The following is a 13,204-nucleotide window of genomic DNA, read 5'->3' as shown; positions in this document are numbered from 1 at the left end:
GCAAAATGCAATGCCACCAAATCCCAGGTGAAGAAGAGCCCATGGGACCGAGGGGAGAGAGGTGGGGCAGGAGGGCCCTGTGTGTGTGTGTGTGTGTGTGTGTGTGTGCCTGGGGCACTGGGGCCGTGGGGGGGGGGTCTCAGGTCTTTGCCTTGGGGGTGACTTTGTACCTCAAGGTCAGGCCGGTCCCTAGGGTCTTCCGCCTGCATCTGGCTCAGCAACGCCTCCAGGTCTTGGCTCAGCCTGGGCTCCGGCTCGGGCTCAGTCACGTACTCAAGGGCTGCCTTCAGCGTGGCCCCCAGAGAGTAGATGTGAGCCTGCGGCACCCAAAAGACTGTCAGTGCCCTGGAGCACAGCTTCTCCCCACACGGTCTCTGCTCCTCTGGCCAGGAACACATGTTTTTGGGGACCCCTGCTCTTGACAGTCTGTGTCGGGACAGCCAAGCAGCACCTCCCCCGGCACGGTGACTATGCTGACCCTAGGGCAGGGGCCCCGTGCTCGTGGGTGGGAGGTCTGCGCTGGCCTTGCTGCACTGACCGGTGCCCACCCCCCTAGCTTCCGCCTCACCCCAGCCCCGACCCAGCGTGTGCAGATGCTAGGATCCCCACCTGTGATGGCGGCCATGTCTCTGAAGGGCAGTCTTCTCTTTTCAAGTCTGCATTTCTCTAATTATGAATGAGACTGAGCATCTGTTCATTGCTATTCATGGTTCTAACTTTTCCTCTTTATGCCCATTCATGGGCTTTGCAACGTCACCACACTGTTTCCTGTTTGGGGCGCCCCCTTGGCATACTGAGGATCTGACTGCCAGTCTGTGTGCCACACATATGTTCTTTCCGTTTGTCACTTAGCTTTTGACGTAGTTCATGCATCTTTTGACATTCAAAAATTCTCATGTTTAATTTGTGAAATCAGACATTTTTTTCTTTAGCTCCTTCTTAGGAGGAACTTCCCTACCCCAAGATGATAAAAACAGCTTTCTTTTGTTTCCTCCAATATTTTTATAATTTTTACACATCCAGCTCTAATCCATTTGAAATTTGTCAACGTGCTGGCCATCTGTAGGGATCTGGGTTTGTTTCCCTCGTAATGGAGAGCAGCCCCCAGCAGCATTTAGAGAAGATCCCCCTCTGCTGCTGCCCGTCCTGCTGGCTCCCCTGGGACCCTGGGTCCAGCTGGCCTCGTCTCCTCTAATCCTCGTCTCCCCATGCGTCTGTCCTGTCTAGACCGTGCTATTTTAATTATAGTAGCGTCAGAGTGTATTTTCATATCCCGAGGACAGGTTGTCCCTTTTTTTCCCTCAAAAAGTTGGATCATTTTCACATTTATCAGGTTTTAAAAAACAAATATTAGTTCTCCCATTCCCATTCACAAAACAAACCAAAAATGGTTGCAATTTTATTGTAATTGCATTGACATTGCAGAATTTGGGAAGGATCAACTTCTTACAAAATAAAATGTTTAAGAAGTCACCAAGATGGCCAACAGGATGTCCCCAGAACCTGACCCTCAAGAGCAATTCAGCCTCCACTCACAGCCAAGAGCACCTCCGTGGGGGCCGTGGGAGCCACTGCCTCATGCCAATGGACCTGGCGGGAGTCTCGCCCACCTGTGTGTCAGGTAACAGGCAGACAGACTTCTGTCCTGGCTGTGGGCCCTCCTGCTGGACTAGCCATGAGAAAAGGACTCAAATTAATAGGCTCAGACGTGAAAGAGGAGATGGTACAAGTAACACCAGAGAGGTATACAGGATCTTAAGAGACTAATAAGGATAACTGCACACCAACAAATTGGATAACCTAGAAAAAAAATGGATAAATTCCTAGAAACATACAACCTATCAAGACTGAATCATGAAGAAATAGAAAATCTGAACAGACCATGAATAGTAAGGAGATTGAATCAGTAATCAAAGACCTCCCGACAAAGAAAAACCAAGGACCAGATGGTTTCTCTAGTGAATTCTACCAAACATTTAAAGAATTTTATACTAATCCTTCTTAAATCTTTCCAGAAAACTGAAGAGGAGGGAACACTTGCAAACTCATTTTGTGAGGCCAGCATTACTCTGATACCAAAGTTAGGTAAGGAACCAAAAGAAAACTATAGAGCAATATCCCTGACGATCACAGATGTAAAAGTTCTCAACAAAACACTAGCAAACTGAATTTAACATCACATCAAAAGGATCATAAACCATGGTCAAGTGGGATTTATCCCTGGGATGCAAGGGTGATCCAACAACTGCAAATCAGTCAACGTGATGACTATATTAGTAGAACGAAGGACAAAAATCGTATAATCATCTCAATAGATGCAGAAAAAGCGTTGAACAAAATTCAGCATCTTTCATGATAAAAACTCTCAAGAGATTGGGTATAGAAGGAATACATCTCAACATGACAAAGGCCACATGTGACAAGCCTCCAGCCAACATCACTCTCAATGGTGACCAGGTGAGAACTTTTCCTCTAAGATCAGAATGAGACAAGGGTGCCCACTGTCCCCTCTCCTATCCAACACAGCACTGGAAGTCCCAGCCAGAGCAATCAAGCAAGAAAAAGAAATAAAATACATCCACATCAGAAGGGAAGAAGTAAAACTGTCTCCATCTGCAGACAATATGGTCTCACATATAGAAAATCCTAATGACTCTACCAAAACTCTGTTAGAACCAATCAACAAATTCAGTAAAGTTGCAGAACATAAGGGCAATATGAAGAAGTCAGCTATCTTTCTGTACCTTAACAATGAAATATAGGAAAAATAAGTAAAGAAAACAATCCCATTTACAATAGTATCAAAAACAAAAAATATAATTAGGAATAAATGTAACCAAGGAAGTGAAGTTTTGTACATTGAAAAGTTTAAGACTCTGGTGAAAGAAATTAAGGAAGACTCAAATACATGGGAAGATATCCTGTGCTCATGGACTGGAAGAATTAGTGTTGTTACAATGTCTATATCACCCAAAGTCATCTCTAGATTGAATGCAATCCCTATCAAAATTCTTGTGCCATTTTTCACAGATATAGAGAGAACAACCCTGAAATTCATATGGAACCACAAAAGACCCCTAAATAGCCAAAGCAATCCTGAGAAAGAAGAACAAAGCTGGAGGCACCACACATCCTGATTTCAAACTATTTCAAAGCTATAGTAATGCAAAGAGACGGTACTAGAATAAAAACAGACACATAGACCAACGGAACAGAATCGAGAGCCCAGAAATAAACTAATGTCTATACAATCAACCAGTATTTGACAAAGGAGCCAATAATACTCAATGAGGAAAGGACAGTCTCTTCAATAAATGGTATTGGGAAAACTGGAAAAGAATGAAATTGGACTATCTTACACCACTTACAAAAATTAACTCAAAATGGACAAAAAACTTATAACATAAGACCCCAAACCATAACTCTCCTAGAAGAAAACACAGGAAAAAGCTCTAAGACATTAGCAGTGATATTTTGGATGTGACACCAAAAGCACAAGCAACAAAAGAAAAAACAAATAAGTGGGAAAAATATCAACTGCCAAACTTCTGCACAGCAGAGGAGACAGTCAACACAATGAAAAGGCAACCTATAGAACGGGAGAAAATATTTGCAAACCATCTGTCTCACAGGGAGTTAATATCCAAAATATATAAGGAACTCCTACAACTCAAGAGCAAAGAAACAATCTGATTAAAAAATGGGCAGAGGAACTGAACAGACATTTTCCCAAAGAAGACATCCAGATGGCCAACCAGACACATGAAAAGATGCTCAGCATCACTCATCATCAAGGAAATACAAATCAAAACCACAATGAGATGTCACCTCACACCTGTCAATGGCTGTTATAAAAAAGACAAGAGATAATAAGTGAGGATGAGATAATGGTGAGGATGTGGAGCAAGGGGAACCCTCCTACACTGTTGGTGGGAATGCAACCTGGTGCAGCCACTCTGGAAAACAGCACGGAGGATCTCAAAAATAAAAAATAGCATTACCATACTATCCAGCAATTCCACTTCTGGGTACATATCCAAAGGAAATAAAATGAGGATCTCAAAGAGATATATGCGCTCCCATGTTCACTGCATCATTATTTACAGAAGCCAAGATGTGGAAGCAGCCTAAGTGTCTGTCTTTGGATGACTCGGTAAAGAAATACGGTCTAGAGATACAACAGAGTACGATTCAGCCACAAGAAAGGAGGGCCCTCGAGGGCATTATGCTGCGTGAAACAAGTCTGACAGAGAAAGACAAATACCGTATGATACTACTTCTGCATGGAATCTAAAAAAGCCGAACGCTCGGAAACTGTGGAGTGGAGGTTGCCAAGGGCTGGGGGTGGAGGAGACAGGGAGACGTTGGAGAAAAGACCCAGGGCTGCAGTTATGAAATGAGTGAGTTCCTGGCATCTAACGTGTGACTCAGTGACACGGTTAGCGATAATGTATTACATACTTCGAGGTTGTTGAGAGAGGAGATCCTAAGTGTTCTCACAACCAAAAGAAACAGCGATTGCACGATGGAGGTGTTAACTAACACTACTAGAAGTGGGAATCATCCTGCAAAACACAAACGTATCAAATCATTAGTTTGTGCACAAACTCACACCATGTGATAGGTCAGTTACGTCTCTGAAGAGGTGGGGTGACGCTCAGGGGCAGGGACGGGTCTGTCTCCTCATCTTCTTGTGTCTTGTTTTCTCATCTTTAGAAAAGTGGTTTACTTTACATTTCTAGCCCTCCTGCTATATTTACTCCAGACTTTCTATAGTTATTGCTATTATAAATGAAACATTTTCCATTTCATCTCTAACCAGTAATTACCAACACAAAAAGAAGCTACTTATTTTTTGGGATATATCTTGTTTTCAGCTGGCCTCTGAAGTCTCTTATTCTATCATTTTCCACTGAAGTCTCTTAGATTTCAGGCCCACAAGCTTGTCACCCACAGACAAAGCAATCCTGCCACCCGAACTCCTACACCACTCAGTGTTGGTGGGCCCATGTACATGGTTGAGCTGCACTGGTGACCCCTGAATCCATCCACTCTTTCCATGCCCAAAGCTGGGTCCCTGGGCCACTACCCCACATCTCACAGAAGACATTGGAACCCCCAGCCCTGGTCTCCATGTGGAGGGCAACCTGCCCTCCCTTCTCACACACTGACCATGCCGATCACACCCCAGGTCCCCTGCCTGGGTCCCCACATAGCCAATATCCAGGGCTTCCTGAAGAGGCCAAACTTAAGTCAAGCTGCTGCATGGACTCAGGGCAGATGCCTTGTTTTAGGGACCCTGCTGGCTGCTGATTCTTGGGGTGGAAGGAAAGGCAAACCCTATGAGCCACCACCTGTAGGGCTCCAGCCAGGACTATGAGCTGCGAGTCTGTGGTGAGCACCGCCCTATCCCCCAGTCACAGTCCTGGGAATAAAACCTGGCTCTATACCTGCAAGGTCAGGGTATCTGCTTCTGCCCTCTACCACCTTTATTTCCCTCCAGGAACCATGGCACCCATCTATCCAATCACTGGACTAGCTACTTATCCATCTATCTACCCACTCACACATCCATGGACCCACCCACCCACACATCCATCCATCCATCCATCCATCCAACCATCCATCTACCCACCCACCCTCACATCCATCCATCCATCCATCCATCCAACCATCCATCTATCCATCCATCCATCCATCTCCCCAACCATCCATCTATCCATCCATCCATCTATCCATCCATCCATCCAACCATCCATCTATCCATCCATCCATCCATCCATCCATCCAACCATCCATCTATCCATCCATCCATCCAACCATCCATCTATCCATCCATCCAACCATCCATCTACCCACCCACCCACACACCCATCCATCCATCCATCCAACCATCCATCTATCCATCCAACCATCCATCCATCCATCCATCCAACCATCCATCTATCCATCCACCCACACATCCATCATTCCATCTTTTAGTTTGACAGTAACTCAACAAATATACTTCTCATTGGTTGTTGGATGATGCTGGTCATGATGTGCTAGCCATGATGTATCAGCACCTTTGCCACTCAAGGCCTTTGCACATTCCCTTCTGTCTTGGGAAGTCCTCCCTGGTCTTGATCTGGTGAACCCTACTCACACTTTAGGTTCCAACCTGAACATCACTTTCTCAGAATGACCTCCAGGGAATTTTGAGCTGGATGAGGACCCTGTCATCTCCTTGAAAGGCCCCATTCTCCTCTCTCAGGATGCAGCCCACTGCCCACATCAAGTCTGTCCCCTGTGAAGACCAAGATCCCCACGAGGCAGGAGCCCATCTGCTCTGTTCACTGTGAGGCCTGACACACATGTCTGTGGACAAGTGACAGTGGACAGTAATGGTGGGTGGTGGGTGTCGAGGTCGTCCTGGCTGGGCTCCACTGGAGCCCGAACATGCTCATGGTGACCAGGTTCAGAAAAGAGTCCTGTGAGGGTCTGGGGCTTGCTTGGGGCAGGGCTTGAATGCTGGCCATGGTCATAGTTTTAGCTTTTGGAAACTAGCCCATCTCTGGGGTTTCCTGGGCAAGGGTTGGGACGTACAGGGGATGGTCCCAGGAGGGCCAGCTGCCATGCATCTGGGGATTGGGGGAGCCTGAGACATCATCCCAGCAGTGGGTGGGGTGGTGGCCAGGGTCACAAGGGGGAATTCTGTGTGAGGACTAGAGGGCTCAGGAAAACTGCTCCCTATCTTTGTCCTCTCTGTAGGGAGGACAGTGGGCAAGGGTGTGGGCTCAGTCTTGACATGGCCAGCAAGCACGACCCAACACGCTGCACCCTTGCCACAGTCCAGAGACCCCGAGGTCGGGGCTGGAGGCGGCCTGGTCGACAGCAGCAGGGCCTGACCCTGCTGGGAGTGGCACCAAGAAGGTGCATTTGCCACCGTGGTCCTCGTGGGCAGGGGGTTGTGGCCCCAGGTTGCAGGCAGGAATGGGCACCTGGGCAGACATGGTAAGTCCACGTGACATGTGCAGCTACTCCTGGGGTCTCCACAATGCAGCACTTAGGGGGAAACTTAGCCCCAGGAACAGACACTGGAATGAAGCTTGTCCAAGAGTAGAACAGAGACCCTGGAATCACAGGCCTGATGGGGGTTGTGTGCAAACACTGGGCCCAAGGCGGCAGTGCACACCGGCAGGCCCTTTTTACGCGCCGGGTAGGAAGGACTTGCTTGCTCTGTGGGTGGAAAACCAGAGAAAATCACCTATCACCCACTGGGAATTAAGGCAACTCAGAAAACAAGACTTTATCGTAGGACAACTCCAGAGATGTGAAGAATTAAAGACTTGGGAGCCCCCATCTGCCGCTGTGGACGGGCTGGAGTGTGGACCCCGTCATGGCCCCGCCTGGCCCCGTGCCCTGCAGGGTGCTGGCATGCTCTGCTTCCTGGTCTGGATGCTGGATTAGGGGTGCTCAGTCTGTGAAAGCTCGTTGAGCTGCATGCCTGTGACGTGTGTGTGTCTCGGTATGTGTTTCATATCTCAATAAAAAGTCAGGAAAAACTCAACCCATTCCTGTTGCTAAACAACTCAGGCTAAGAAGAAACCCCAGTGGGAATAAAAGAAATACTTAGAGGAAGAGGGAACTACAAATGCTACCCGGCAAAACTCACAGGATGCAGCAAAACCCGTGTTTCGAGGGAAATTCATGGCCTTGGATATAAATGTTCACGTTACAAAGGAAGAAAGACCGAAGACAGGGGAGCTGAGTGTCTGACTCACAGTAGAACAGCAGAGAAGGAACGCCTGCCACACTCAAAACAAGGAAAAGAAAATGAAAAGTACCAGCAGAATCAGTGGGAAAAGAAAACAAAGACACATCAGGAAAGATCATGTGGTATGAAGTGGGGTCTTTGAAAAAACTAACCAAATAAATACCCCTGGTGAGACTGACAGGTGAAGGAAAGAGAATTTAAGTCCTCCGACGTTCCACAGACAGTGTAGTGATCAACAAGGGACACTGCAACCAACTGCCAACAACTGAAAAAACAAGTAAAAATGGATAAACTTCAGAAATATATAGTTTACCAGAGAGCTTTCAATGAGAAATACAAAACAGATAATCCTGTAACTATTAAAACTTGAGCAGCAAAAAAGAGATTTCCCTCCAAGGAGACAAGTGTCCTGATGAGTAAGTGTGACCGGACCTTGGACACAGAGCGCCCCGTTGTTACATAAACTCTTACAGGCAGAGGAAGGGGCGCCTGCACAGCCTGGGACGGTCCTGCCCCCAACATGGTCAGAAACAGCACAAAACGCCAAAGTAGGCATCTGTAGATCGAACGTGACAGTGTATTAAAAAGATAAGACACCTGGCCACTTTAGGTTTTCTAAGCAAGAAGGACTGAATTAACATTAGAAAATAAGTACGTAAATATTAAAAATCTTAATGGTCATTTCAAAGGATGCAGAAGCACTTTCATAAAACCCAAGGTACGTTCACGGTAGAGCATGATGACTGGCACAGAGGGCCTTGTGTAGCAAATACGTCCTGGCTGAGGGCGGGGAGAGAAACGCTGCTTTCAGAGCCTGTGTCCCCGAGCAGGAGGTGCGCTGGCCACACCATGCGGCTGGCGACGTGCACAGCTTTGTGACACACAGCAAGACGAGGAATGGAAACGTGACGCAAAACCTCCGCCCAGGCCGGTGATCTGATCAGTTAGATAGAAAAACTAAAGAACCTGTAAGTTATGGGAAATAACAAAAGAATTCAGCATGATGGCTGGACAGAAGATTAAGATATTAAAGTGAATTGTGTTCTGTAGACCAGCAACAAACAAGCAGAAAAATGCAATCACAAAGATGACCTCCAAATTAGAATGCAAGCAGAAAATACCAAATTCCTGAGAATCAACTAATAAAGGGTATCCCAGACTCCTACAGGAAACAGTACTCAATGTTACTGAGGTGTTGACTAAGTGAGGAGGTAAAAGGGTTTATGCAGAAGACCCTATATTATAAAGATTGCCTCCTCCCCAAAGGGATTGATAGATTCAGTGCCACTCCAGTCAAAATGCCAACAGCTTTTCATGGAACTGGATACTCATTCTAACACTTATGTGCAAGAACAGAGGGCCAAGAATAGTGAGAGCACTTCTGAGGAAGGACAGGAGCGGGCGTCCTCCCCGAGAGGACGGGCCCACTCTGCTGTCGGGCCTGCTGTGTGTGCACCCGCGGCCAGCATCCGCGGGAATGGGTATCCACACGGAAAGGGGGGAAACCTGGTCCTTACCTCACACTACCGAGAAAAGTCATCTTCGAGCAATTCGAACGTGAAGAACAAAATTTTTAAATTCCTAGTAGAAGATGTCAGCAAACCTCCATTAGACTTTGGAGTTGAGAAGGTCTCTTAAGGTACAAAGAATAGTAACAAAGAAAACATGAATAAACTTGACTCCATTAAACTGGAGAGACCTCCTCCCTCATAGGAGGCCCTTTAGTGGCTCTCCCGACAGTGTGGTTCCCAAGGCGGACGACCCTCAGCATGCCAGACCGACGCTCTTGTTCCAGCCGAGTGCACCCCAGACCTTCCAGAGGCTCTGCTCCAGGGACACCCCAACGGGGACCTCGCCAAGGGCGGAGCTGCCATGAAAACCAGCTGGCTTCCACAGAGCCCGACATTAAAGGGTGGGCAGATACTTGAAACAGCCCTACTCTTCTCACTGTGTTTTTGGGGAAAAATACTGTTATTTTTCATAAAAATATGTTGTGTATTAACATGCAATGGCTTATAATTGCTTTTAAATGAACTCATAGGTAAGCATTTTGCAGGTGTCTCAGTTTAAGCTGTAACACACACTGGTAGACTTAACCTGCACCACGGAAAGCTCTCTGGCTACTCAGTCATTTTCAGGAGTGTGAAGAGTCCTGAGAACCGCTCGCCGTCTTACGGACAGCGTGAAGACACATCGTAGAGGAGACATTGCCATCCTGACAAAATGGGTGGAAATATATAAAGAAAAGCACAACGACTGCATGGAAAATGGGCCTTCTCAGCCACATGGAGCTGGGGGTCCGTGGCACCTGCTGGCGGGAGCACACTCTGGTGCAGCCACCGCTGGAGGCCGTGGAACACCGCCTGCCCCGCCGTGTGGCCGTCCCGTGGCCGGGTCCACACCTGGGAGGAGCTCCTGCCCAGATCCACCAAGGTTGTGCAGGGCGGCTCCAATGCTCCCATGAGCCATGGGCTACACGGGACCTCCCGCTGGGTCCAGGCGCATCGTCCAGAAACACGTAAGAGAAAGTTCCAGAAGATAACGTGTAGCGACACTCTTCTTCGAATGTGAAAACCAGCACACACCAAACAGCACTGCTTTTAGGAACAGCCCGGCGGCACGGAGGCGGGCAGCACTGGGAGGACGTTATTGCAGGGCTTTAGTTTCTCGTTGGTTCTGGTGTTAAACATGCGGGTAAACTAAGGAAGTCTGTGCATGGACCAGGGCTGGGAGCTGCCCCAAGCCAAAGGCCACCTGGGCTCTGGTTCTGGCCCCCGAGGTCCAGGGAATCAGAGAGACCCGATCCACCAGCGACCCAGGGCCCTGCGGTCCTGCCTGCCACCGGAGCGTGGACGAGGGCCTCTCAGGAAGGGGCTGGTTGCTAGTTTAAGGTAAAGTAAAGTAGAGCAGAGGAGGAGCCAATCCCAAAACTCTTATTTTGGGGTTAAAATTTAACCTAACGTCACTAAGCTAATGGGTTTTCCCTGAAATTTTTGAGTTTGTAATTACTCGTTAATGATTGATTTTTTTCCGCCCACCTCAGACTGCAGGCTCCACGGAGATGGGAGCTGTGAACAGCGATCTGGGGGAGCCCCGCGTGGCACTCAGGGGAGAGTGCCACCACCCCACTCTTGGTGCCCCCCAGCCACGCTCCCCGGCCTGCACACAGGGGTGCCCAGGGGCTGGTGACCTGAGCCCAGAGCGAGGTAGCGCGGCTGCCTCGGGGTATCGCCCACAGGCCACGTGTCTCTGCCGGGTGCTGCCATCCCACCGCCCCGCTCTTTCCCTCGGAGACGCTGTGCTTCCCCCCCAGCCACCACTAGCAACTTCAGGCCCTTTTAACACGTGAAATACGGTGATGTTCACACCCGGGAAACATACTCGACAAATATAATGACAAGCATGTGTCCACACACCAAGCGGCCACTGGAGCTTATGGTGCCGCCGGGGACCCCGAGTCTGACAAAGGTGGGGGTGCCCCGAAGGCAGCCCCCCAAGCCCAGCCCGTGCCCTGCACGCAGGTGCCCCCACCTGCTGCCACCCACCTCGAAGGTGTTCCCGGTCACATCGAACTCGGGGGGCACAAAGGCGCCCTCGGGGTCATCTGGGGAAGGAAAAGAGAAGGCCTCTGATCACACACGCACAAGGCCCAATGGTGAGGAGGAAGCCAGGCGGGCAGGAGCTGTGGCCTCCCGCTCCCCAGGGGCCCCTTCCGTCCTGGCGTCCCAGGGGACTGGGTCAGAGGAAACAGTGCTTGAACAGGAAGACCTCGTTCTTCACGGGAAGCCTGGGGAAGCCGTCCAAGGAGGAAGGAGAAGGGTTTTCCCGGCCTCCCAGAGAAGGGGACTGAAGGAGCCAGTTGGGGAGAGTCGGGCCGTCCACTCCGGCCCTCCCTGGAGCAGGGGAGGGGCTGCGGGAACCCTGGAGGCTGGGCAGGCAGCGGGGGGGCCCCCTGCGCTGGCCACCACGCCCTCGGCCTCACGCCCCACAACCATTCACCATGGGCCGGCGGCTTCAGGGCCGGCGGGCCCCACGCGGGTCCCCTGCAGGAGCTGTGACACAGCCCGGGGGGCCTCCCACCTCCTTCTCCCTCAGCGGTTCTTGGGGCTGGAGATCCCACCAGGGCAGCCGCTGCGATCCGGGGGGCCGGGGCGGGACCCTGTGTCCACCTTGTCCCCAAAGGCACCTTCTGCCGCCCCCGCCGCCGCCCCAGGCTCACCGCTGAGCTGCTCCATGAAGCACACGTTCCCGCTGGTGTTGAACGCCAGAGTGTCTGGTGTGATGCACAGGGTCTGGAAGATGGCTGCGTGGGCGACGCTCCTCATGGACAGGCTGCACTCCAGGCACACAGCCCACGCCTCCTGCTCGCTGAGGCCACTGTCCCGCAGCGACAGGATGTCGGCCAGGGACACGTTCTCCTGCCAAGATAGGCCGCAGCTGAGGCAGGTGTGGGGACAGACCCAGGCCGCGGCAGGCCCTCCTCGCTGGGAAAGGCCTGGTGCCACGGCGCCGAGACCGACTCGAGGGAAGCAGACAACGCGCAGCTGTGTTTCACTTTACGTCAGAAACGGGGTTGTGGGCAAAGGCTTTAAAAAAAACCACCCAGGGGCGCCTGGGTGGCTCAGTCGTTAAGCGTCTGCCTTCGGCTCAGGTCATGATCCCAGGGTTCTGGATCGAGTCCCGCATCGGGCTCCCTGCTAGGTGGGGAGCCTGCTTCTCCCTCTGCCTCTGCCTCTCTCTCTCTCTCTCTCTGACTCTCATGAATAAATAAATAAAACATTTAAAAAAAAAATTAAAAAAAAAACACACAAAAAAAACCACCCAGAAAGTCACCCGCCCCACAGCCCCCTGGATGCCAGAAGCCACAGGGCATTTGGCAGAACGACCAGCGTGCTATTGGGAGCCGGTGTCGGCCCCGGGGGCCGGGACCTGGTTCTTTGTGCCAGAAATCGCGGCCTCCCACAGCCCCCGGGTCCAGCCGGGTTCCCTGCACCCCGATGCCCCGGCTTACACGTGGCTCGGTGGGCATGCTGATGGCCTTCACTTTTTTAGGTCGTACGCAGGTGAGCAAGGCGTAGGCACCGGTGGAGATGAGTCAGTACGTACAGAAGCAGCGTGGTGCCCGCAACAGAGCAAACGTGGTGTGAGCCTACCACGGGACCACGTGACACACAGGAACGCCGGACACGACGGCGGAGCCGCGGCCCAGACCTGAGCTCCGGGCCGTGCACACAGAGGACCCGAAGTCACCGTGGTCCCTCCTGCGCAGCCAGATTCCAGGCCTCCCCGTGCTGGGTTCCCCCTTCGGATGTGACCGAGCTCAGTGGTGACCGTGTCACCAACACGCACACACGCACCTGACACCCACACCCTCGCACATGGTCGTGCGTGCACACACCTCCCCTGCGCGTGCACGCATCCACGACTCTCACACGGTCACAGAGGCAT

At 50.7% G+C, this 13,204-nt stretch overlaps 1 protein-coding gene across 1 annotated transcript in view; it reads right to left on the bottom strand.

Annotated features, from left to right (window-relative positions):
- Positions 1-12,096, bottom strand: part of KNDC1 (kinase non-catalytic C-lobe domain containing 1) — a 42,765-nt gene extending 30,669 nt beyond the window's left edge. The window contains 3 exon segments of the mRNA XM_044916233.1: positions 171-317; positions 11,302-11,360; positions 11,976-12,096. Of these exon segments, the coding sequence (XP_044772168.1) occupies positions 171-317; positions 11,302-11,360; positions 11,976-12,081 (312 nt within the window). The 5' untranslated portion in view covers positions 12,082-12,096.
- Between the last annotated feature and the right edge of the window lie 1,108 nt (positions 12,097-13,204).

The sequence above is a fragment of the Neomonachus schauinslandi genome, chromosome 6, assembly GCF_002201575.2.
Source record: "Neomonachus schauinslandi chromosome 6, ASM220157v2, whole genome shotgun sequence".
NCBI classification, from domain to species: Eukaryota; Metazoa; Chordata; class Mammalia; order Carnivora; family Phocidae; genus Neomonachus; species Neomonachus schauinslandi.
The sequence above is the reverse complement of the archived record's forward strand: the minus strand, read 5'-3'. Positions and strand labels throughout refer to the sequence as shown.